This window comes from Opisthocomus hoazin, chromosome 8 (genome assembly GCF_030867145.1).
Source record: "Opisthocomus hoazin isolate bOpiHoa1 chromosome 8, bOpiHoa1.hap1, whole genome shotgun sequence".
Lineage (NCBI taxonomy): Eukaryota > Metazoa > Chordata > Aves > Opisthocomiformes > Opisthocomidae > Opisthocomus > Opisthocomus hoazin.
The window spans coordinates 10,897,461-10,923,831 of record NC_134421.1 but is presented as its reverse complement, the minus strand read 5'-3'; the positions used below and the strand labels follow the sequence as shown (position 1 = coordinate 10,923,831).

Below are 26,371 nucleotides of genomic sequence, written 5' to 3'. Positions count from 1 at the left end.
CCCACCTGCAAGGCAACGGTAAATCACAACTTGTGTGACTGTGCCATCCATTAACGTTTTGTGCCTTCTATTCTCCCCTGCTGTTTGGACACCTTTTCCAGTTACAGCCAGGTTTAACAGATAGGTGAAAGTTTCAAAAAGACTGAAAATCATTGGCTTATGTATTGGAGAGAAATGTGATTCGTGGTGTGAAAGGAGCTGAGGCCAGGGAGTTTGCAGAAGGTAAGGCGTTAACAGGGATAAAGGGATGTCAATCCATAGGTAATCTGTCTTTGTTAGTCTGATGCCCATCTGTAGAATTTGCTTATTGACTTTATGGCTTGTTTTTCATGCTTGAATGAACACGACTTCCCTTCCTTGGTTTTTTTTTTTGGCAGGCTGAGTATCATGTATTCTGCTATTGCAGAAAGTATATCGTAATCATGTATTCTGCTATTGCAGAAAGTATATTGTGTAACCCCTTTCATAGGCTGGTCACACTCCAACTTAACGCAAGCTGAATTGCTTCTTTCTTGTCTTGGCTTGCATAAACAGGCTGTCTTAGAATCTCACTGATGGTAGAAACCTTCTGAAGTATGCCTTTGAACACACAACCGATGTAAACATACAGAGTGGCTATGGCTTTTCCTAGCCTTTGTTTTACCAAGTCAGTCAGGCAGTGCTCATCTCACAGCATTGCCCCTCCATTCCTCTCATCCTTGTGACAGCCCTTCCCTGCCACTTCCATGGTGGATTTGTCTGCCTTCAGGACGATTTACTGGAATTTTGTACAATGTTAAACAAGGCATCACCAGAACTTTTTACCTAGTGAAAAATAAGTGGTATGTAGCTAACCCAAGGCCAGTAGACCAGCAGAGACTTGCTGTGTGTTAGATTATGCTCATTGCAAACAGTGCTGCCACTATTTCTCTGTAACCTCTCTTGCACCCTTCCACTGCTGCGTAGTGGTGCTGTTCATAAAAATTGTCTCTTGCTATAGTGAATCTGTCGCTAGTTTGGGTGAGATCTGCTCTGGTGTGGGCAAGACGTCCTTCCTTCTCTTTCTTAGTGGCACATTGGTTAAATAGCAGTGGATATTCATGTGATCAATCTGCCAGTCTCTGCTTGTTTTATATGCCATGGGTATTTTTTAAATCGCTTTAAAGAAATGGTCTTTACTGTAGAGAAATTAGGTTGTTATCCAACAGGAGATGGTATTTCAGTCTTGCTGTCTAAGGTGCTAGGTTTTTCATTTCAAGTTTGCATGAGGAACATTGTTAGTGAAATGCTTCCTGACTTTGAGCCATCTGAAGAATTTTCTTTGAGTGCAAGGTTCATCCATTTGGGTTTGAGCCTTTTCTGGTTCCTCACCACAGCTGAAGTTTTACAGGTTCCTAGTAGTTTTAACACATTTGACTTAATGGAGCTGAAGACCTCAGAATACCTTTGACTTCAGTTAGCAGCTCTTTTTATTTGTTAAACGTGCCCTTTAGCATTCAATAAATGTAGTAAGATGTTGTTCCTTAATTTTTTTTTTTCTGTTTCCATTTACAATCAATTAGCTTATGTTTTCTTGACCTAGGGTTGTTTTCTAGGAGCAACTCTTCTGTAGCCTTCTCATTAATTACCAAATTGGTATCTGAAATAATACTGCATTTATCAGTTCAAAGATTATTTGGTGGAAAAGAAATCTGTCTGCTTCCACCTCTGGGAATAAATTGGAGCACTATGCCAGGCAATGTTTGTTCTCTGGTCGAACATCATAGACACAAGCTCTCATAGTAACATAGTTCTGAAGAATGTTTTCTCCTCAAACAGTATTTGGAATTTTATTCTCTGTCCCTTAGCAGATGTTGCTTTATGCTCTTTTTCCAAAATGATTGTGACTTAAGTCAGTTTTTATCCATAGTACCCTACCTTTTTTCTTTTTTTTTTGTTGATTTCTGGTACCTGGTATCATTAACACTTGGTGTTCCTTTGTCAGAGTAACTTATGCCTCTCCTGCTGTTGATGTTCTACAACCTTCTCTTCTTCCCTCCGATGTCTGCTATCATGGCTTTTACTAATGTTTTTGCTGCTGTGGGGAGTTTTTTCCTTTTTCTTTTTTTTTTTCCTTGCTCTCCAGCTCTCCCCAGGCATTTTCTAACTTCATTAGTTGCAGTTATTTCTCCAATAGAGTTATCTAAATATTGTTGAAGTCAGTGTTGATGCTTTTTCTCCTTAGTACTCCTGTGTGGATTTTTGCTTCCAGCTCTGAGATTCTCTCCAGGATTTCTGCTGTAAATCTGTCTAGCCACAGACCTTATACTTAGACTACCCTTTGTCTGTAATAGAGACCTTCCATCTTTCATGGACACCTTGGAAGAACGAAATACTCAGATTTCTCCTAATTGCTTTTGAGCCATCTGCTGGTTTTTATTATCTTGTGGCTTTAAGACTCGTGGAGCAATTTTGCCTGGAACTTAATTTTTTGATTGCAGTAATCTTTTTTCCATTTCATCAGACGATCCCTCCTATCAGCTTTTTTCCGTTCCAGTAGGATGTCCTAGCAGTATTAGTCCAACAAAAAACATGATGGAAGGATTCTTTCTGTGTTTCAGTTCTGCTTCTCATGTCCAAGCAGCTGGTTAATCTGTGTCTGTATCCAAACTGGTCACTAGCTTAACTCTTTAGCAAATCCTAAAAATGCTATGGTATCTCTGTGGTTTTGCATTTCTGTCCCGATGGACATAAAGGCTGCATCTCTGGGGGGTCTTAGATATGTCTCCCATCTCCTTGTCTGTTTTTATGGCAGCGACATCCCGTGCCTATTAGCTTTTGTACATGGTTTTTCCTTACTCTGTCTTGATTGTGTTTTTATCTTTGTCATCGGTTACGTGTCATCCAGTTGATCACATATCTTTGTGCTGCTTTTCTTTTCCTTGGTGTGTTCTTATCTTTATGTAAACATTGCCATTGTGATCAGTTCATTATCTGTTCCTAAGAGCTTCTCTTCTGCAATTTAGTTAGGCACTTCTCTATATAAACACAGTTTTTCTCAGGAATCCACAGGATTCTGCAGTTTCTCCATTCAGTCATCGTTGCTGTCTGTGTTTCTTTTCCTGGTGGTGGATGCTTTAGAACAATTAAATCGGGATTATTGTACCCTGTGCGATCATAGCAGCAGATTCTTCCGCAGCCAGTTCTCTACTCTTGATAGCAGCAATTTATTTATGTTGTGCCTACAATGGAATATATGTATATAAATGTAAGAAGTGTTTTATTTGCAAGGAGCAAAATTTTTACATATGAAGTACTGGTGAGTTGTTTCTGTAGAAGCTTTTACTAAGATCCTAGCTCAGAATCAGTTCTTCATTCAATGGAAGTTGTAGGTAGGCAGTTATGGTAAACATTACCAAGTGTGGTTTTCTCCTTACCAAGGAGAGAGCTGCTAGGTTAATGCTACAGTTAAGTAGCAGAAAGGTTGGTTGTTTACAGTTTCCACTGAAATTTGCAGCAATTCCCCTGCTGTTATCACTTCTGGAATCTAAAGTCTGTGAAGTGGTGTGAGGTGCCCGGAGGAGTGGAAGAAAGTTCTACCTGAATTTAGGCTAGACTTGTGTCTCATAGCCGCCTCCTGATGCTTAATGGGTTTCTGCATGCTCTGAGTGGCAGTTTCTCAGTGCAGTGCTGGAAGTAAAGAAATAATAAAAAAATTCAACAATGCTGCTATTAGAATGGAAGAAAGGTGAGAAAGGGAGGAGTGTAGCTGTTAGTGCATTTGTGTTGAATGTTGGTAATGCTGCTTTAATTGGATTGCTTTAGTTTGTTTGATTGAAATCACTTCTGAATCCAAAGAGGGCCAAAAATTGCTCGGACATCTGGGCCAGGTGTTTATAGTTCTAAAAACCTCTGAGAAAAGAAGCTGAGCCCAACTAGAAGGGGTTCAATTGTGAAGATTTTATACATAATGAATCGGTTTTCAAGGTGAGGTATGTATGCTACCATCTACTGAAATTTTCTACCTATGGCCTGCACTGTAATGTAATGATCTGGAAGTTTATTTCCAGATGGAGGGTAAGCAGCAGTGTGTCTGCTGATGACATTTGTTGTTCTACGTTTTATGAATTATGATGGGTGTGGTTGAAAATTATATCTGGCTGCTTTTTGTTTTCCACGCTTTTTTAACGGTGTGTTAGTGAGCCACTAGATGGAGGTGTTGCTCTGGTTGTGCAGCTGTCTGCCCTAAGCTGTATTTCTTTAAAGGGTGTAAAGATGTTACATTGTAGCTATACGTGAAGAACAACTACTGAAATAAAATTTTCACTTTTCCTTTCCCCACCTACATTTCTAAAGAAAACTATTATTGTTCAGCCTAAAAGAGATGCTTGTGACTTAAAAAACTAGGTAGTGACGTAGACTGACAAGGGAAGGATTGAAACGGCAAGGGGATTTGATTTGTTTAATTTTGTTTTTTGAGGCAATCATGCTAACAGTTTCACTGAAATAGTATACAGTAGTGAGCGTTTCCTTCAAGATTTAGTATACTGATTGCTTCAGAGAAAAATGAGAGCTTTGCTCCTTCCTTTGCAAAATGTTGTTTCCTCTTTAATCTGCATGTGTACACACATACACGTATATGGACAAGTTATGTTGGAAACTAGGGGCTGTGATGTGTCTTAATGACTTTGTCTTAATAATGGAAGAAAATCCACATAGGAACCTATAAGCACAGTGGTGCTGGGTGTTTGCTGTTTTCACTGCCTTGAGGATGGTGGGTCTGGGGTTCTTACTGCTGCTCTTGTCAGTGTTGATGGAGCAGACAAGTGGGTTCAGGATTTGGTGTTGTATGTTCACATGGATGTAGTAAGTAAGCTTTGCAGGGAAAAAAACAAAACAAAACACACCGAACTAAGGCATTGCATTGGTTTTGGCTCTGAGATGACCCTCCTACTAACTGCCTTATAAAGGGAACTTGATAAATCTGTAAAGACAACAATATTTCATGTTTGTAAAGCTTTTTTTAACTCTTTAACACAACACATGCCTCCCCTTTCCCTTGCTGTGTGGCACATGAGTTTTCCTAATATCCATACTGGAGTGTGAAAAAAGGAGCATCTCCTTTCCTTAACAGTCAGGTTTGGCCGTTAAGAAGATAAAGTGTAATAATTTAAAGACTGGTTAAGAGTTCCACCTGAGAAGAAAAATCTGATCTTGAGGCCTCTTACCTTGAGAATATGGAAATGAACGTGTTTACTTCTGCATAGGCTGGCTTAGCCCATCTGGCCTGTCTCCTCATCTAGTAAGACTAAACATTGCCAAACATACTGGCTCCAGAGGAGAACCTGCATTTACAGTTACCTGGCGAAGAGGATGCAGTTTTCCTGTCTTGTTTTCAAGTGAATGATATAAGTGTGCACAAGTGGTGGTCTGTGCGTGTGCCTGCATGGCGTCTTTTCAGCCTCCTTGTGTTAGAAGCAGAGACTCGCCTAATCATGCTGACTGTGTGCATCTATCTGCTTGTTTTTCTGTTCTGTTTTCAAAATACCTTTGGATATGCTAGTCTGTTTTGTCAGTATGAAGATGATCGCTAGAAGGTAATATTTCAAGGAAATAGGCAGTTACATGTAATGCCACTGAGAGGAGGATAACAGCTGTGAGACATCGTAAAATCTGCCAGGGGAGAATCCCATTTTGAATACACCTGCAACAAAATGTTCTGAGCAGAGCTTGCATTTTGTTAGAATCTACTTAGTTAAGTCACCAGACAACTTAATTGAAATCTAACTTTATTGATAGCACTGCTTATGAAAAGACTTTTTTCTTTAAAAAGGTATTGGTGGGGAAAAAAAACACCTGATGTAATAAAAATAATTTATGCAGTGTAGGGATTATCTTAACTCCGATGCTGAGCAGTGGAGCACGTTTTTCCCCTACTTCGTGTTTGTGCTCGGACTGTTACATATTTAAAAACCTAGAGCATATATGCTCTGTTAGTGGGGTTGCTGGGGAAGGGGAAGCGTTTTAATGAATGTAGTTAGGAGTCTGTAGTACAGGTACCTATTTTATTGACTTTGGTAGAAACAAAGAGAAATGAAATGTTCTTAAATGCTTTCAAAGCTCTAGAACGGTAGTATTTTTGGTTTGTTATACATATGTTTTAAATGACAGATTCTAAGGGACTATGTGACACTGTTGTATTCCTAAATAAAGCACATACCCACTGATGGCAGCTTTGCAATCTGTAGCATTTCGATATCGATATTTTTGGAGGTTGCTAGCTGCAGTCCGTAACTGTACCTCAGCCATTTAGCTACTGAAGCCATCCTTTCCACCCGTAGGTTCAGATGATTCCCTGGAAGGTCTGAGATTTATCAGATTTTTCTAATGGCAGGCCTCATAAGTCAGATTGAAGGATCTCAAATAGCATATGAGTCAAAGCATCAACAGCTTTAAAATGTCACAAGCAGGACAGCTGCTCTTGCGAAGGGAAGGGGTGCTAACTCGGGGACGAGTGTTGTTTTAAAATGAGCAGAAAAGGCCAGATTTAGTAAAAAAATAAAGAAAAAATCACTTTAGGGTATTACAAAATAAACTGTGATGGTTTTGTTGTTTTCGAACATGACAGTATTCAAATTTTGTTAACTTATGAATTGCTTTTACAGATCTTATGCAACTGAAAATCTGGTAGACATGCTTATTTGCCTTATGTTGCATGAAGGAACAAAAGCATAGCATCTAATAATGTTAATGATTAACTGCATTTATTCTTGGTCTGACTGTTGAATGCATGCTCTTGGAGAATCAAAGTGCAGTTCTGCTTTTAGCTTGTTAGTCAGCTCATGCTACTTCATATGATAAACACAGGGTTTTATTGGGTTATGCTGTATTTCTAGTGAAACGTTTTGGTGCCCTGCAATTTGTAAACTATACTAGCTGTTAGAGAGGGCATGTAGTGCAAGCCCCTTCTTATCCTGTGCATTATGAAATCTGATATACAGACTTAGTAGTGGCAAGAGATAAAAACAGCAAACAGATCAAACAGTCCCCAACTAAGAAATGACCTTAACAGCATATTGGCAACCATCGTTAAGGACTTGGAGACCCACGTGGATTAGTTCTGGAGCCCTTTGTATCTCAGATTTCTGAGCTGTAGGTTGATCTGTAAACCATTCTGAAAATTTCACGCTTCTGACAGCAATGATGAATTGGTGGCCTTAATTCTGAGAAAAGCATTGCTTAAGATGGAAAAAAATATTCTTTCAGTAGTATAATAAAGTTGTAGGAAAATACGAATTTCGTTATTGGGGGTGGGAGGGAGTGGATTGGGACATACTATTCACTTCAGAAATATTAATATTAACATGGACAGCTTTACTGTTGCTGGATCATTGTGTAAAGAGAAATTTTCTTTGGAAAGAAATGCCAGAAATTATTTTATCTGCTTGTATAGTTGCAGCTCTATTCGGAAGCCAGTGTGGCTCTCTTGCAACTGAATAACCCTAAGGGTTTCCAAGAACTGAGCAAGCAAACAAAGAAGAACATGACTATAGATGGAAAAGAACTGACGCTTAATCCTGCTTATTTACTGTGGGACCTCAGCTCTGTCACTCAGGTAGGTAAATTTTGTTAGAGCATGTAAAGGTTGTAGTATTTAAAAACTGCAAGTGGAGGCTAACTAGTCAATGACAAGAAACGTGACATTTCTTCCAGAAGCCTGGAAGTGTTAAGAATCCAGTATTTATTGTGTTGTAAGAAAACATCACAAGAACGCTGTCAAATTCTGAAATCGAGGAGGAAGAAGGATCAGACAGAGCAACATTTAATTGAAATTTTCGTGTTCTCCACTAAGTGAAAAATTTCACCCTCTGCACATGTTCAGATAAAGTTGTGTGCAGTCAAGTCCTGAAAGGCTTAACTGATACTGACTGGCGGATAAGTAGGCTTCGGGGGAGGGGTGGGGAGGAGGGGAGAGAGGGCTTTATTAAGAAACATGATTATATCCTTTCCGATATGTTTCTTAGGCATTTTTTGCCTTGCAGCATCATGTATGCTAAGCAAATGCTAATTACTCCTCTTCCAAAAATTTTGAAGACCTGAAATACAGAAGTCTGTGAGGAAAGGAGGTTTACTTTGAATGCTTTTGATACAAGCAAAGATGTTTGGTTTAGCAAAAGGTAATAAAATAACAAGCTGTCTGTTTCAAGATAAGATCATCTAAAATACTGGGTTTCCTTTCCTGCTAGGGTTTAATTTTACAGTAAATGTCAGGTGGCATGGGTAGAGTAAATGTGCCCTCTCCAGTGAAGCTTGCAGTCTGTCTGTGTCCTGTGAACCTGGCTTTTGGAGGACTTTCCTTGTTAATACAAACCCTGGACTCAAACTTTATACTTCCCCATGTTGAAATTATTAACTATTTTGTAAATGTATACCTACTCAGTGGATGCTGGTGTTGCTGAAATGTTTTCAGCTGTTGCGTTTTTGAGAATGTCTAAACTGCGTTACTGTACATACTAGAAAAGGAGTTATTTACATTGTGTAGAATCTGCAGTATTTGATAAACATTCAAATTTTTCTTGAGTTTCCCGTTTCAGTTGGGCATACTTCTTTTAGAAATGTTCCTTTTGGGCAGTCTTAATTGTTTTTAGAAGTTCTCATAAATGGGAAAAGAAGCATATGTTGCAGTGTCATGTAACCTGATTTTGTTACTTGCCTGATGAGTTTCTAATTAAAACCTTGTCTTTTTAACAAAAACATATGGAAACATTTAGCTATTTGATAGTGAATATTAGGTTCAGTTTTGTTAATTTTCTCCTGCTTAAATTCTTTAAAATAAAAGAGCAGGGGATAATTGAAGAGCTGCTACTACATCATGACACTTCCACATCTATATTAGGTGGCATTTATATATGGCTTATGATGCAATGTACGTGGAAGGCCCCAGCCTCTTAAAACTAGCTTCTCTGAATGGTGATGTTATTGATTTGAAATGCAACTCAGCTTTCAATCACAATCAGGAAATAGTTGAGACTAATAGTCCAGGAAAATAGGAGGGTTTGTTTTTTCTGGCGTTCTTTCTTCAAGGGCCGGGATCACACAAGGCATTGTTAACTTGTAGTGTGGTCAGCAGACATCCTAACGATACCAGGTGGTCAGCCATTGATGTCAGAAGATTGTATTGTTTACCTTGATAATTCAGAAGAGTATGATCCTTTAGAAGAATTATGGTACTTGATGAATGTACAGTTTATTTTTGAACGTCTAGGTTGTCAAATGCTTATGCACCCGTATGCTAAAGCACACTGTTGTTACCTAGCCAGATCAGAACCTGAATGTTCTGTTTAAAATCTAAGAAAGAATTTTTTCTTTTTGTAGTCTAAGCAGGATGAAGATATTTCTGCCAGCCGTTTTGAAGATAATGAGGAGCTGAGATACTCATTACGATCAATAGAGAGGCATGCCCCTTGGGTACGACATATTTTCATCGTCACCAATGGGCAGATTCCTTCCTGGCTTAACTTGGATAATCCTCGGATAACCATAGTGACACATCAGGTAAAACCCAAACAGACAAAAGCCAAACAAAAACAAAAAAAAAACCATCAAAAACCCAGAATAAACAAAAATACCAGCATGAAAGTGCCACTAGTAAAGATTCTGTGTTTGTGTTGAAATGCAGTTATCCCCTTTCACCTAAAGGCTGCATTTACTTGGAAGGTAGAAGTGACCACCTCTTCTCTGTCTCATCCATGGTTTTATTAAACCTCAGCATGTATTTGTATTTTGGCTAAACAGGTAGCTGAATATATATCAAGATTTCACTTCGTCCACTTTTCCAAATGCTGAGGCTTCAGCTAACATACACCTATGTCTAATTTCCTTATAAAGTCTATTTATAAAATACCTGAGGAGAAGAAAATGTAATCTGAATCCATAAACAGTCTCGGGACCAGTAATAACCTAATAAGCTTGTGTTGAGACAGGATGGATTACAATTAGTGGAACTAAGAAGATGGCTGCAAAAACAGTAGCTATGCATTCTGAAGAGTTTATTTAAAAAGAGAAAGGGAATCCTTCAAGCTTCCTGAACAAGTGGAACAAAAATATCTAGTAGCTTTTTATTACGAATCTGGGAGTGATTTTGGTATCTGAACATGCCATAGGAGCCCTGAGCAGCATAAGTGGTAACAAGATACTAATTCATCTTCTGTTGCTGTCTGCTTTTGAAGTTACTTGAAAGAGATGGAAGAATCCTGACTTTCTGAACGCTGGAACAGCTTCAACTTGCTTGAAACTTTGTGCAGCCTGTATTGCATGAGAAGTATAAATATGTGTATACTGGGCCTGAGCCAGTGCCAGTGAAAGGGAAGTTTCTGTCTTTGCAGTGAACCAGGTGCAGTTTCTTAGTTGAGCAGCAGACTTGAAAATGGTTTTGTGTGGAGAAAATGAGATACTGAAGTTTCTCTTTTTTTTTTTTTTTTTTGCTAAAATATTTTCACTTTTTTTTGTCTTTCATATCTCTCCTTGTGCTTGATAAAACTTTTTTTTAAGTAGATAAGTATCAAATATATATGATATGCCTGACCTTTTATGGTTTTGTTTATTTATTTTTGCTTTTTGAAACTGTTTTGGTTTGTTGGGGCTTTTTTGTTTTAGGAAATATTTCAGAATGTGAGTCACTTGCCTACCTTCAGTTCACCAGCTATTGAAAGTCACATTCATCGTATCAGTGGCCTCTCTCAGAAGTTTATTTATCTCAATGATGATGTTATGTTTGGGAAGGATGTTTGGCCTGATGATTTTTACAGTCACTCTAAAGGTCAAAAGGTAAGCCATTATGAAAGGATATTTTACCAGAAGTAGATGTAAAATGTTTCTATGCTACCGTAATAAAAAAATCAAAGAAATGCTACTTTGAAAGGGAGAGCAAAGACTAAGATTTCCCTTTGCTCCCTGCACCCCCTTTTACCTCTGTAGGTTCATTATTCTTAACTAGACAATTGTTAGCAAAGGTGCATGGTGGCGAGGGCTCTGTCTTTTTTGTGTATGCATTGTGTTGATTTTTGGGTTGCAGAATTACTTTTATTCATATTCACTCACAGGTTTCTGGTGGTACAATGGTTCCTCTGTTAGACTTCATGCTTTAGTTTATCAGTGTAGTTCACTTTCTCCCACTTTCTGTCGGAGCACTGGTAAGACTGATGTGGTGTTTGGCAGCTGTCAGTCTTCCCTCCCTTGTAAAATCTTTTGTGGGAAATGTTCAAAACAAAACAATCATTTCTTCCATGGGAACACTTGAGGTCAGATGGTATTCAGACTGGTCGAATACTAAAATTTACCATTGATTATGTCTGTTCCAGACAGAACAAAGATATTCTACAATATCTTTGCCCAATCTATATATAATCATATATATATATAATTATTTACTAAAAGATATATTGTTGTGTGTTCATGAACATGAACTAATTTAGTCTTTCAGCAGAGCTATTATCAACAACTGGGGTTAAGCAAGGAAAGCAGGATGAGGAAACATTAGCAATAGTCATGCATAAAGACTGGTTTTCATCCATGAACTTGATCTATGAGAGTGACGTGGAGGAAAAAAATTAGATTTATGTGTATTATTTATATTAAAGCAGTAAGTACACAAGACACCAGAGACCACTGAATTAAACACTTCGTGCAGGCAGGTGTGCACACTTGAACACACACACACGCACACACAGAGAAAGGTTGTAAAAAATGAGTATAAGCTACCCTAAAATTACTGTTTCAGTACTTGAGGTTGTTAGGAGGCTTTTGGTTGCTTTAAATCTTTAAGGATGTAGGCATATAATTGCAAAATCATATTGTTAGTGCATTTCTACTGTTCTTCAGTTATTCTTGGTTATGATGATAAAGTCGGCTTAGGTGCAATGTTGTTTGCGATAACTTCATCAATAAGTGTTTCAGTAGCAAATGTGCTGCTGAAATCTTGAAACAAGAAGGCCTGAAGGAAAAGGTGTGGTTTTTAATGCCTCCCCAGTTGAAAGTACACACACCCACACACTTTTTTTCATCTTGGCCATTCTTAGAATTATTTAAGTCATAGAGGATCAGATGCTTCAGGGATTATGTTCAACATGTGCTGCTTATCTCATGACTCGTTAGTAATGAAGAAACATTTTGAGTCAGGAGAACAAGTGACCTGCGGAGTTATTTCAGGGTTTAAGTTCCCCCTTCTTATCTGATAAAAGACAAAATACTAATTTTCATTGGAATGTGGTTTGCAGAAGTAGATTTGGGATGTCCTGCTTTCTATTTCTGGCCATTGCTGCCTTGCTGCATGGCCTTGGGAATTTTTCAGTTCTTCCTTCTGTCTGAAAAGGATAACATTTACTTCACAGGTGGTAGGGTTTAAACACTGTTTGTAAAGCTCTCTGAATACTTAAGGGCTGTACACAAGGCAGCATTATTTTAAGTCTGTATTGCAAGAAACAAACTCGGCTGACTTCTATTTGCCAGTCCGTGTCTCAGACTGTAATGTTGTTCTAGGTGTACTTGACTTGGCCTGTGCCAAACTGTGCTGAGGGATGTCCTGGCTCGTGGATTAAAGATGGTTACTGTGATAAAGCCTGTAATAACTCAGCATGTGATTGGGATGGAGGTGATTGCATTGGTAAGACAGCAATGTTAAATTTAGAAAAAGCTAACTGTGTTTTTTCTTATAAGAATAATTCTGTAATTTGTCATTCTCCTGTAACTACAAAATTTGCCTCCTTTAATAATAATTAAAAAAAAGTTGACTTACAGATAAATCTTGTTTCCTGCAAACTACAAATTTCTATGGAAAATGACAGCAAATAGTAGGGCATAAGAAAATCTTCCTTTGGATACCAAATTTGGCTAGCTGAAAGGAAGGATTTTGAAATTCAAATAATTATTGTTGTGTATTATTGTATAATATATATTTTAAAAATATTATATGTTATTTGGACTCAGAATCCAGATAATAACAGGACTGTGAAGCTGTACCATTAGTTCCTAGATCAAATTTACAGGATTGCAGGGTGTGAAAACAAAGTGGTACTTCTGGATTGATGAAGTGATGCAGCTCTAGGGGGCTGTAAAATCAAGACTGCAAGCACAAGAAGTAGTAAATCAGTTTTCTGTCTGCCTTTTTGAAGTTAAGACAAAATATGTTGGAGTTTTTGTTGAAATTTTAAGTTGGTTCCTAAATGTCTACAGTGAGATTAAGCACACTATGGTTTTTACACTGACTTACAGAGGTCTAGTTAGCATTTGCCCCATTTTAATTTCACCGGTGATAAATAAGATTGTCAACTCTTCTGTCTAGCTCTAACACTGTGGCTTAAAATGTGCCTTTCCTCCTGAAATAAGGATTTCAAATGACTAGGGTTTTTTGTTTATCTCTTCTCTCCCTGTAGGTAACAGTGGGGGTAGTCGCTATGTTGCTGGTGGAGGTGCAGTTGGCGGTATCGGGAATGGACCACCATGGCAGTTTGGTGCAGGAATAAGTGGTGTTTCATACTGTAACCAAGGCTGTGCTAATTCCTGGCTAGCAGACAAATTCTGTGATCAGGCCTGCAATGTCCTCTCCTGTGGATTTGATGCTGGTGACTGTGGCCAGGGTATGTAGAATACACTGCTGATTAAACTTTCTGTGGGTGTTCGCTTGAATTGCCTGACCTTCTTGGTTCATCGTTACTCTCGGATTGGGCTAAGGTGCCCTGTACAGTCGTAGAAAAGAGCTACTAACAGCTGAACAAGTCAGTCAGATGTTACTTGTATTCACTAATCCAAACCTGAATCAATGTTATATGCTGCTTTATTAAATAAAACTGTTACTGACCCAGCATGGGTTGGGTGCTTGATACTTCACAGAGCAGCAAGCATCAAACTCCTTGCCCCAAGAGGCTTATGTTTTAAATGGAGGAATTGCATGTCAGCTACAGAGTCTTTGCCTGGATCAGGATGGCTGACTGGATGGTGCTCATAGTGGTTAAGAAATTAAAGAACAATGCGATGCTGACAGTGTGAGTTCAAGCCTGGCCCTGAGCTCTTGCCAAACTTTCAGTTACCTGTGAAGTTGAAGTTTATGTTGATATGAAAGACTAGAATGAGCGAATGAAGTGATTGAGAGTACTGTGTGGTGCAGGCAGGGGAAGAGAAATGGAAGAATTTGGCCTGTTTGGAAGAGTAGAGGCTCCCCTGCATCTCAGCTCAGACAAATGTGTTACTGACAATTCTGTTGCTGGCAGTGAGGTTTTGTTCATGTGAGAGCTGACAGATAATCTGTCCTCTGCTGTGGGAGGAAGAAGTTCAGTTCAGCGTATCTGATTTTGAAAGTCTGAAATCAAGATGCAGTGTAGCAGTGAAATCCAACCTTGTAATGTTAATCTACTAAAATGTGACAAAAATGTAGTATGGACATGTTACTTATGAGTGATACATGATTTTAAGTGACATGTGATAATGAGCCACTTAGGCTCTTCAGGTAGAAACTGAAAGAGTGATAAATTATACTGGCTTTTAGAATTACCACTGGAAAGTCTGGCAGGTTCATACATCTGAGTATGTGCTAGTCGTTCATTATTAAAGATAGGTGAGCAAGAAACTGGAAGCAACAGTACGTGTTCTTTCACAAAGCTGTCTCCGTGCAAATATAGTGAATCTAGCTGGGCATATTACAGTTTAAAAAGACTGAAAGGTAAGTGTCACACTGAAAATTGACAGAAATTTGTTTTGTTTCTTGGTTTTTTTCCCAGATCACTTTGAAGAGATGTACAAGGTGACGCTTCAGCTTAATCAGACCTACTATGTTATTCCCAAAGGTGAATGTCTGCCCTACTTCAGCTTCAGCGAAATAGCCAAGAAAGGAATTGAGGGTTCATATAGTGATAGTCCAATTATTCGACATGCTTCAATTGCTAATAAATGGAAGACTATCCACCTCATAATGCACAGTGGCATGAATGCAACTGTGATCTATTTTAACCTTACGTTTCTAAATAAAAATGATGAAGAGTTTAAAATGCAGGTAGCTGTTGAAGCTGATACTAGAGAGGAACCAAAACTGAACACAACTTCCGTTCAAAAATCCAACTCTGATTTTAAAACTATAACTTCAATACCAGAAGCTGAAATGATATTTGAGGATATTCCTGAAGAAAAACGCTTTCCAAGAGTCAAGAGACGTCGAAATGGCACAAAAGAGAGTCTGCATGAAGAGGTGATAATACCATCAGTAAACGTGTCTCTCCTTCCTGAAGATGTTCAGCTAAAACTGCAGAACCTGGAATTCAAACTACTAAATGGGGATATCACTCAGAAAGGATTTAACCTATCCAAAGCTGCTCTCCTGAGACCTTTCAAGTTCTTAACTACAGTAAAGGGTATTATAGGCCTGGAAAAGAAGGGCATGCATAATCATTCAGAAGATCAGAAGAACCGTACCAGCTGGCAGAAGCCTTATAAAGATGTAAATGATGGCAAAATAATAAAAGCAAATGAAGAAGTTCCTTCAAGGCTTGCAGGAACAACGGGGACTGTTGTGACAATGAACACAAATAAACCTATTTATAAAGTAAAGCCTAAATCCACACTTCCAGCCCAGAGCATGGGAAATAAAAATGAAACTCGAGAAAAAGTACTGAATGCACTCATATTAAGGGAAACCCAGAAATCAAAACATACTGGGAATTTAAATCCTGGAGAAGATGCGCAGGGAATGCAAGGAGGAAAGGGACGTGTGCAGGTGCATGCAAATGTAAGGGAGGGGCTAGTGGGAAGAAAATTACAGTCTTATGCTGGAAGTTACCAAGGGTTTTTGCCATGGGAGAAAAAGAAGTATTTCCAAGACCTTCTTGATGTGAGTATCTTAGCGTCATCGCTTATTGGACTAGCTGCATCTTTCTGCATTTAGTGTAATATTGTTAATATGATGTAGCAGTTTGGAATGTGTCTTGCCTTTGAGGCAAATACTGAGATTTTTTTATTTTGAAAGCTCCTCTTGACTTTTCATGTAAAATCTAATTTGTTTATGATCTGAGCCTCTCTTACCTAGGTGGCAAAAGCTGAAGGGCCATTTCTATTTCATTTTTACTGCTTTTTTTCAGTCAGATTCACTTTTTATTCATTGTATGTTGGCACAGTGCCATTGTTAAGACAGCACTACGATAGAAAGCTTACGTTTTAATTGTATTTATGCAAATACAGATCCAGTTCATTAAAAAATGTATAAAAATATGTATGATGGTAAGTACTTGGGTTCTGAAAGGTAAATTGAAAGTCTGCCAACAAAACCGAATATCCAGACCGTGTCAAGAAAATGTGTAGGAAGCTTCCTCTGCTTCCAGCCAAAGCACTTTGGCAGAGTTTTGAAAACCTCTAGAAGATACTGTGCTTCCGTTGGTAGCAACTGCTTTGCACTGCTCCAAATAGCAAAGGGGCTTTTTGGAAGACTGCCTCTTTCTGCTCATCTGAGATTGGATTTTGCATGAGGAATCTTCATATCTGTAGGATTTCAGTTTGTCAAATGTGGATGAATAATCAGAAAAAAAAGGCAATATTACACATAAATCTGCTAGCAAACAGTGATTTTAGTGGGGGAGGAGGTGTCAGAGCACAAATATTAAGGAGTTTACTTTTTGTTAAAGCATGAAAATTTTGAGGAAAAGGTTACCTTTTGTCTTTTCATTAAAAAGGAGGGAACTAAGGAATATGAAGAAAAATATTCAAAATTTCTCTTCCCATTTTCAAATATTTGAAAGAGTTGGCACCTGTCTGCAATGTCATTTTTCCTGCATGTTTAATTTTTCGATCTTTTTCGATAATGTAACCGTAATATATGCCTGTCCTGCTGTTAAGGAGGAAGAGTCATTACTCAAAGAAATGTCGTACTTTACTGATGGTAAACATTTTGGAAGGCAGCTGAAAGATACATTTGCTGATTCCCTTCGATACGTAAATAAGCTTTTAAACAGCAAATTTGGATTTACATCTCGGAAAGTCCCTGCTCATATGCCTCACATGATTGACCGCACTGTTATGCAAGAGCTACAGGATATGTAAGTATGTCTTTGTTTGGAATAATGTAAAACTGTAGGTAATTCTGCCTTTTATTGATGCTTTGCTATAGCTATTTCCAGTGTGTTGATGGCTACTCATGAAAAATATATTTTGGAAGGGGAAAAAGGGAATTCATTAAAACGTGAAAGTTATGCTAAAATAAGGAGACTTTTGAGGACCTTTTAAAATTCTAGATGAGAATTTGTTTTTAGGTAAGGAATGTTTTACGGTAGGAAACTAGTGTACTAAATTAGTTTACATTCTTATATAGGTTTCCTGAGGAGTTTGACAAGACATCATTTCACAAAGTGCGGCACTCAGAAGATATGCAGTTTGCTTTCTCATATTTCTATTATCTTATGAGTGCAGTCCAGCCACTGAATGTTTCTCAGATCTTCGATGAGGTTGATACGGACCAGTCGGGCATTTTGTCGGACCGAGAGATTCGTACGTTGGCCACAAGAATCCATGAACTACCATTAAGTTTGCAGGTACTCTTTCCTTACCAATAACTTTTTGATTAACTTCACTTTTAAAGTCCCGATACTGTTAAAATGAGTCAAATCTTTATTTATCCTTGCTTATAACATCTGTAACACTTGGCAATTCTTAAATTTTATGCAGAGAATATAACATTGTGCTCTACTTTATCATTGTTACATGGAGTCAACAGTTAAATGGAGTTTGAGCACAATCAGAAAAATGGATCACTGGTGTCCTGAGTTCAAGAAAGAGTTTGTCAGAAAAGGTGTTCGCTGGTAAAAGCCACTGTGAAGAGTGGGATCCTGCTGTACTTACCCTTCTTCTTGCACATAGTAAAAGAGAGTCCTTGCCCTGAGGAACTTGTGGCCTAAAGAAATAAGTGAGAAACAGGGTACCAAAGAAGTCATACGGCTAAATCCTGTGACCATATACAAAGATTCACATTTCTGTTTTTCTGGGAACCTGATAAACAAATAAACATGGTCTTTGTAGGACTTAGACCCTCAGAGACAGTTAGCAGAGAACAGCGCGTACTATTTCTGCTTTACGGAGAGGAATCGGCACAAACCATTAAAATAATTTGTTCTTGAAATAGCACACACAGTCATTGGCATAGCGGGAACACAGCCCTGCTTTAGTGTGTTGCTGACCTGTACCTTAGCCAGAAAAACTTCTTCCTGTCCTTTCAGTTCACTTTTCTGTTGTTTGCTTGATTCGGGGTTTAATATGCCAGTGCTGGTTTGGGAATTCTGTACTGTCCTGACATCGGTAAAGGCGTGGTTTTCATTTTTAAATGAAAATGGCATTGTCATACTTTATGTGGTCTCAGTTCAACTGTGTACTGAGCATTAGCTTTACTTTAGGCGTACGGGGGGTCCCACTGACTTCAGCAGTTACTGAATTGGGGTCTGCTGAATATTAAGTCGTCTTTTTCCAACAGTAGCATGGAAATTTGTTATCTAGGTAACATTAAATATCTGTGCACCCTGGATTTTCAGAACTATGTCAGTCAGAAAACAAGGTTATCTTGTTTTTTTTCTTTTTTTTTCTTCTTTTTCTGTTAGGATTTGACGGGACTAGAACAAATGCTAATAAATTGCTCTAAAGCTCTTCCTGCCAACATCACTCAAATCCATGTCATTCCACCAACTCAGGAAGCATATTATGATCCCAATCTGGTAAGAAACTTTGGTCTTAAAAGATGCTTGGTTTCTTTCCCAAGCTTGTATTTACTGTGCTTGAAAAGCTGGTGTGATTTCTAGAAGGAAAGTATTTATAAAAATTTCTACATGTGTACATGAAGTAAGTGTTTTAGAATGACAATTTTACAAGCTACTTCCTAACTTATAAAGCCATTAATTTCCTTCAAAAACAGAGAAAAGCTGAGGTTTAGGATGTTGTTATGTTTGGGATTTTAAAAGTCATCTTTTTTAAGAAAATTCACTTTTGTGCATCGAAAAGACAATAAGCCCAATACCTCTCTGACTAGAACTTTCTGATAAGTCTTTATCTGAATTATAACCCATGTATTTAAAACCAAAACAAACGCCCTAAAACCACCAAACCATCAGATGGACATCTTTACAATAATTCTTCCTAATTTGAAGGCTTCAGTTTAACTTGTTTTAACTGCCAAAAGTGGGCTGACAGGAACCTCGTGGAGTTCAGCAAGAAGTTCAAAGTCCTGCACCTGGGGAGGAACAACCCTATGCACCAGTATTATGCTGGGGGTTGCCCAGCTGGGAAGCAGCTTATCAGAAAAGGACCTGGCGGTCCTGGTGGACACCAAGTTGAACATGAGCCAGCACTGGTGAGGCCGTGCCTGGAGTGCTGGGTCCAGTTCAAGGCTCCTCAGTGCAAGGGACACATACTGGAAGGAGTCCAGTGAAGGGCCGTGGAGGTCGTTAAGGGACTGCAGCATTTCTGCTGTGAGGAAAGGCTGAGAAAACTGGGACTATTGAGCCTAAAGAAGAGTAGTCTCAAGGGGGGATCTCATGAATGAATATACATATCTGAAGGGAGGGCAAAAACAAGATGGAGCCAGGCTCTTCTTAGTGCTGCCCAGTGACAGGAAAAGAGGCAATGGGCACAAACTGAAAACATGGGTTTCCTCTAAACATCAGGTCACCCTTTTACTGTGAGGATGACCAAGCACTGGTGCAGGTTGCCCATTTCTAGGCAGTCTTCATCCTTGGAGATGTTCAGAAGCCATCTGGACGAAGTCCTGGGCGACTGGTACTAGGTGGCCCTGCATGAGCAGGAGGTTGGACCAGATGAGCTCCTGAGGTCTCTTCCAACCTAAACAATTTTGTGATTCTGTGAAAACTGAGGTCTTAGGACTAGATGTTCCTTAAGGATTTAAAGTCCTTTATTTCTGTTTTAGTGGTTAAATTCTCATTAAATGTGCTGGAATTTAGGAATCATGAATCTTTAGATCTGATACTAATACCTAGATTTCTTTTACAACAAGAATTTAATTCCTGCATTAACCTATCCATCTGAAAAAAATGTGTGCATGTACTTTGCTAAATTGATGACCTGGTGTTTTATAGCTTCAAACCAATACTGCATCAAAGCAAAAATAATTTTGATGAGTACAGAACATGAACTGTTGGGTAGGAGAAGAGTATTTTTGATCCCCAACACATACAAATCATAGTACAAAGATCTACAGTATGTGTGTAGATAAATGTATATGGACATTGACTATTTTTTCCTTTTTTTTTTTTTTTTTTTTTCTTCTCTCTGGACATCTATCCTGCCTTGTATTCTTAGCAGGCTATATTACAAGGTTTTAAAAATACTTCCCACTAAGTCTGAATTCCAGAAAAGTTACAACAAATAAAACCATTCTGTCAGTGTGATTGGAAGAAATGAAAATGTGGATTTGAAAATCCTGCACAGTCTGAGGACATTACATCCAGTATAGCCTTACTTCATTTTGCCTCTTTATGACTCTCAATTCAGTTTGCAAAATTCTGAGATGTAAAAACTTTAAAGAGTAGTAATAAAGGATGGCTGCCATGAATATGTTTTAAGATGGGGTTAAAAAGAAGTCTCAGTGGTTGGGAACAATGTCAAATTACTTTAATCTTTTTGGAGAGTTAGTAAAAAATTACTCATCTAAGCAGTAATGCCTAATGTACTAATATTGTCAGTCAGTTCAAACAGTGACAAAATAGTGTTTGTGTTTAGTACAGAGGCCTAATTTATTTTTACTTCTGTTGTCTGCAACAGCTAAATTTCTTGGAGGGAGTATACTACCACAGAAATATCCCTGGAGAACAGGGATTTTATTTCCCAGAACTGTTTCAACATAGCTTGTGATAGAAATAAGGCCTAATGTGTATCAGCTGTTCTGCAGAGTTTGCCTGGCCAGTGTTACTGGTGGCCTCTACCAGAGGAATGTCAAAGACATTTGTCAAATGAGCTAAAATTTCCAAACCATATATTGAGGATGAAATCTAAAAGTTGCAATGTTTTTGCCAAATATAATCTGTATTTTTCATATAATATTTATATGCATAGGAAATCATGATGTTATGCACCAGTATGGGTTTCTTGTTTTTCCCCTCAACAGTTGATGAAGAAACTAGTGGTTTTCATTCCAGGAGAGTAAAGCATATGCAGGCATTTCTAGCTGTAATAAAAGTACATCTTTATAACAGACTCTATAATTTTCAATAACCTGTAATCTAAGCGACGTTTTCTTCCAGCCTCCAGTAACAAAAAACTTAGTGACTAATTGCAAACCTGTGACTGACAGAATTCGTAAGGCGTACAAGGACAAAAACAAATACAGGTATGTTGTTACAGTCCTGTGAAAAGCCATGCTAGGTTTTGTAAAGCAGTAAGAAGACGTATAACTGCACGCGTGACCAAAGATTGTACGTGTATGTTAACCAATCTCAGCTCAATTTATTTTAACAGTGAAACTGAAGAAACATAGGTATCTACTTAGGTAGGTTTCATTGTGCAGAATGATGTGATTGGTTTTCATAGTTTCTTATTTAGCAGACTAAATATTTCCATGCTACCTGTGTCATCTTGGGCCAGATCCTAATTTGTGTTGTACAACAGTAAGCCAGAGTATCTTTAGATGGCTACATAAATTGACTGTATGTAGTAAGTGAAGGCAGCTAAAGTAACATAAAAAGGAGGAAAGAGCTTGTCCTGTACCTAGAAGTGGTAAATCTGCTTCATCCTTCCTTTTACTGAAGCTTAAAAAAAAAGAAAGAAACGAAAAAGCATTTTAGCCTCAACTATCTTGTAGTTTTCCTGCAAGGAGGAGTGACAGGGAGGAAGGGAGGGAGGGAGACAGACAAGAAAAGGGTTTCCATCCCTTTTTGGAAAGGGCAGGACAAACCATGATCGTGATTGTGGGTTTGTTTGAATAACTGTATTTGTGTGGGTCTGCCTGAGATCAGGTTCTCTCAGATCTTTCTTCTCTGAAACCTGCAGACCAACTGCATGCCAGTGAGGCTGTTTGCTGGCGTGGAGCTTGTAGCCTCGTCTCCTGTCCGTTGCCTCTCCAGCGGTGTTGGTCAGGGGAGAGTGGTGCGGAGTATCCAAAGCCCCAGGAGTGGCTACATAGTTAAATAAAACTGTAGAACGAAAGCAGGTTACAGATACTGTTTCAGGCAACTTTTAGACATTATTATACATTAATTCATAGTACCTCAAGTTGTGCTGTAAGCTTTATAAATAAATCTCTGTCCAGAAGAATTTATGCTAAAACTGGAAAACTAACACAACAAATGAGACTGAAAAATGTTGGGGTGGAGGCAAGGATTTGCTGTGCTTAGTGATGTAAACATATTACTGTAAGTCAGTTTAAGATATAAGCTGTGCTTTTGTTCTGTCGAACTTCAATATTGAATACCTATTATTAATTTTGTGAGCTTAGTAAATGGAGTATGTTCTCAGGTGAGACTTAAAGGAGCACATCTTTTCTTATATCAGGATAAGAAAGGTGAGAAAGGTAAGTGTGGTGCCTCTAGTAAGACTGTTGAAAAAGCATTTGACCCTCTTTTAAACTCATTATATCCTTCAGAAATTATATACTTCTGCATTTCATATACTTGTTATGTCTGCAGATTATTAATTAGGTGGTTGAAGAACATCTTATTTGTATATAAGGCTGGAGTTTTATATACTTTTCTGTAATTTTATTTTAAGATTTTTCTGGGATTGGTGATTTGATAATAACATGTTTTCTCATGTCTGAAGTGTAATTATAAGTTACAACTGTAAGTTGTGTGTGTTTAAAAAAATAAAAGCAAGCATAGTAAGTGTTGTGTCTACTTTCAGACTAATTGTTACTCTTATGCCAAAACTTGTAGTTTACATAATTTGTATTAGAATTCAGTTCTTCGGTTTATGGCTGGCTACTATTAGCACTACAGGAAAATGGTTCTGTACAAGAACACTAACTGAAAAATGTAAGTATACTGATAGAAATCAAATTATAAATTCTAATGAAGGTTGGACAGTGATATTAGAAATTATTTTTATTAAATTATTAAATTAATATTTATTGGAATATAAAGAAAATTATTGAAATATTTAGATTCTTCTATTAATGTATATTTTTTTAACAATAAGGTTTGAAATCATGGGAGAAGAGGAAATTGCCTTCAAAATGATTCGCACAAATGTTTCTCATGTGGTTGGTCAGCTGGATGACATACGAAAAAATCCCAGGTATCCTGTTTCTTGATTTCTATGAAGTTTTGACGTGGCTTTCATTTTCTGCTTCAGCTGTTTACACTGAAGAAAACATAATTTATTGCAATGTATTTCTACACTGTGTGTTCCAGGGGAAGACCAATTTTAACGAAAAGTACTTCTAATTTTTTCTATTTAACTGAAGCTAAGTGACTACTCTTTGTTATGCTAGGGATTATCTCCTTAATTTCTTTTACATTTTTATATAGCTAAAATCTTTGAAAACATGTAAATAAACTTCAGCTATTTTTGAGTCTTTCTTTTTTGCCATTCTAGGGGCATACAGTTTGTATTGCAGGTATTTTTTTTTTAAAGGAAGAGCATTTTGATCTGCTTTATGTAGCATTTTAAAATAAAACTTATTATGTGGATTATATTGTTACAAAATTAGTTTTGCATGCCCATTATGCTTTCATGCTCTGTTACAACATGGCAAGAGGTATTAACATTTTTTTTTTCATATTTGGTGAGAAACCATCTGAAGTCCTCTGTCTTCTCCACTCTGCGGTGGTGAAAGGTTTAGATACCCAAATCTGAGAATAGGCTCTGTATTGTTGAATTAGGCTCCTGAAATGACTGAGAGATAAATTGGGAAAATAAATGTCCTGGGATACATTTCACAGCAACCTCCTTGCAATACAACGGATGATGTATTTAAGACTGAACTCTGAATCTAGTTTGCAGAAGCTTTTAACTGTAGTCTGGAGCCCATTGCATAAGACTGGGTTTCAACAAGACATGGGTGAGATAATTTAATAGCCAGCTGTCTTAAAAGTGAGACAGTGCCTCCACCCATCTCCTTCCTTCCTCTTGGTTGCATACTCTTGTCTTGCATCTTGCTTCTGTCTTCAGAAAACTAGAGAGTTCTCTGCCAGTTTAATGAGTTTGGCCTTAAGGAGGGGTTTGACCTGTGTCAGAAGACAGAGCAAGGAGGAAAGTAGGACCAGGTACCTTGGGCCAGGGAAAGTGAAGCGTCCTCTTGCAGGTCACAGCAAGCTATTGGGTAATGTCAGCTGCCTGTAAAGCTACACCATGATTTGCATTTGTAGGTGAAGAGCAGGTTTTCACTTGCCTCTTACACTGTACTACTTGCTAGGTCATTCCTTCAGAAAGCGGAATGCTAGTCTTGAGACATTTTACCGCTTAAGGTGGTTTGTGTCTATTGCTCCTCCTTCCAAGAGTGCCTTCTGGCCACACACCACCTGCATTTCAGTTCCTACACTGACCTGGTTCAAAAGAAAAGTGGGTGGTGTCCTAACTCATCCTGCCACTTCCCCTTCGTTCTCCATTTCTTTGTATCTGCTGGCTAGAACTTTTTCTTGAAATGTAAGTGTGATTTCAAGCCTTCTGTTAGGCCCAAGGAGCGCACATAACATGAGATTCTCACCTTCAGTGTTCAAGTTCATGCTTGCAATCACTGGCTTCTTGTTTTGAAGGGTGGTTGCTGATGTCAGACTTGATCCTGACACTGTGTCGGTTGTGGTATGAGTACGCCTAATGGATTGAGGCCTTCTAGCAACTTAAAATGGAGCTGCCTGTTCTGTGGAGTGATTGCGTCCTTAGATGAGGATGTATTTGAGTAAGGGTGTCTAGTCTGTTGTCTCAGGAACCTCAACAGGCAAGATGAGGCAGGTGAGCTGATCTGTCTTGAATCTTGCCTAATTTTCATATGATGCACTGGCATGCTGTTATGGACTCAGCCTGAGACTCCGTTTATGTATACCCTTTTGTGTTTTGTTTTGTTTTCTGTGAAGGAACAGTAGTGTGTTGTAGTGTGAGATTGTTGGCTGGTTCGTGAAGTAAGGTTGAGTCAATTGTTTGGGCTGTATTCCTGCAAAGTACAGTGCAGTGGTCGTACCTTGCTAGCAAAGGAGAGCTGGCAGGGCTATGTAGGCATGCCATTTCTTTCTCTTTGCCATGCCTTCCCTGCATATAAAACAACGTAATAATTATACACAGTGTCTAAAAACAGGTATTCGGTGCCTCTTTTGGGACAAACTAAAGGTATTTTTCACTTACTGATCTGCCCGCGATGTTTGTTTTGCATCCTTAAGGAAAAGGGAGCCTTAATTGTCTAGGCATTAATTCTGGAATATCTGAAGGAATGTCAGATTTTGTTTATTTTGGACGGATTAAAACAGTCTTTCCACAGGTTAATATTCTCATTGCTGCCACTTGCTGTGCTTTGGTTTGCTCTGTGTAGCAGACTCTCGGTCTGTAAACTGCATTTCTTTCAGATGAAGCTAAATGGGGATATACACTGCAGGAGGGCAGCTACTGCATTCCCAGGGCTAATGAGCTGCCAGTCTGAGCAGCAAGGTCAGGGTAGTCCAGAGGAAGCTCACAAAATGCTTATAGTGTAGACATAGGATTGCCATAACCAGCTGCTTTGCATAGTATTACTTCATAGTGTAGGCATAGCCTGCTCATCTTCGAAGAGCAGAGGTGTATTTTGTTCTCAGATGAATGACTGCTTATCCTTTGCAGGTAATTGTCTAGAGCAAGGTTACCAATTATGCCAGGTTCACTACAGACTGATGAAAAGTGGTGATTCCCTGTGCAGGCTGATTCACATGCTCTATTATAGAGTTCTGCTGATTTCCAGCTTCATGTAGGAAGTCTGAACTTTGCTCTTTGAAAGAGCACACCATACTATAGAGAATACAGCTGACCAGAACTACTTATTCACAAAGGTTAGCAATTACAAGGCGTATGTCACCAGATATGATTTCTCCCTCTGGGGAAAATGTAAGGGTCTTTTATCTTGCAATATAAATAAAGCACATAATCTTGCCCATATGTGGGCAAGATTATTTTTGTCGTCGAGCACCAGGTCAGAGTGGCCAAGGGTACATAATGGTCTATCACACTAGCTGCTGCTTTGGTTTCAGTAATTTGTGGTAACTTAGATAGTTGTGTGTTTCTTATCCAAGAAGTAACTCTCTGCAAGAGGCATTACTGGAAGCATACTTATTTGGTCACAGTGATTTCCATATAAATTCTATCCAGGTTGTTGTTCGTGTTTTAATTGATTATACAAGTTCAGTTTTGGGTCTGTGACTCAAGTCATTTTCTACCCAGTTCATACAGTGTTCTCAGTAACTCAAATCCTCGGGACCAAGCTTTACCT

The 26,371-nt window shown here is 38.4% G+C and overlaps 1 protein-coding gene across 2 annotated transcripts in view; it reads left to right on the top strand.

Annotated features, from left to right (window-relative positions):
• Positions 1–26,371, top strand: part of GNPTAB (N-acetylglucosamine-1-phosphate transferase subunits alpha and beta) — a 45,094-nt gene that overhangs the window by 14,256 nt on the left and 4,467 nt on the right. For both annotated transcript variants that reach the window (XM_075428501.1, XM_075428502.1), the window contains exons 8-18: positions 7,412–7,573; positions 9,334–9,513; positions 10,615–10,785; positions 12,496–12,619; positions 13,389–13,592; positions 14,730–15,832; positions 16,831–17,030; positions 17,303–17,522; positions 18,579–18,692; positions 21,231–21,316; positions 23,119–23,217. In XM_075428501.1, coding sequence (XP_075284616.1) covers positions 7,412–7,573; positions 9,334–9,513; positions 10,615–10,785; positions 12,496–12,619; positions 13,389–13,592; positions 14,730–15,832; positions 16,831–17,030; positions 17,303–17,522; positions 18,579–18,692; positions 21,231–21,316; positions 23,119–23,217 — 2,663 coding nt within the window. The remainder of the gene's footprint in view (positions 1–7,411; positions 7,574–9,333; positions 9,514–10,614; positions 10,786–12,495; positions 12,620–13,388; positions 13,593–14,729; positions 15,833–16,830; positions 17,031–17,302; positions 17,523–18,578; positions 18,693–21,230; positions 21,317–23,118; positions 23,218–26,371) is intronic.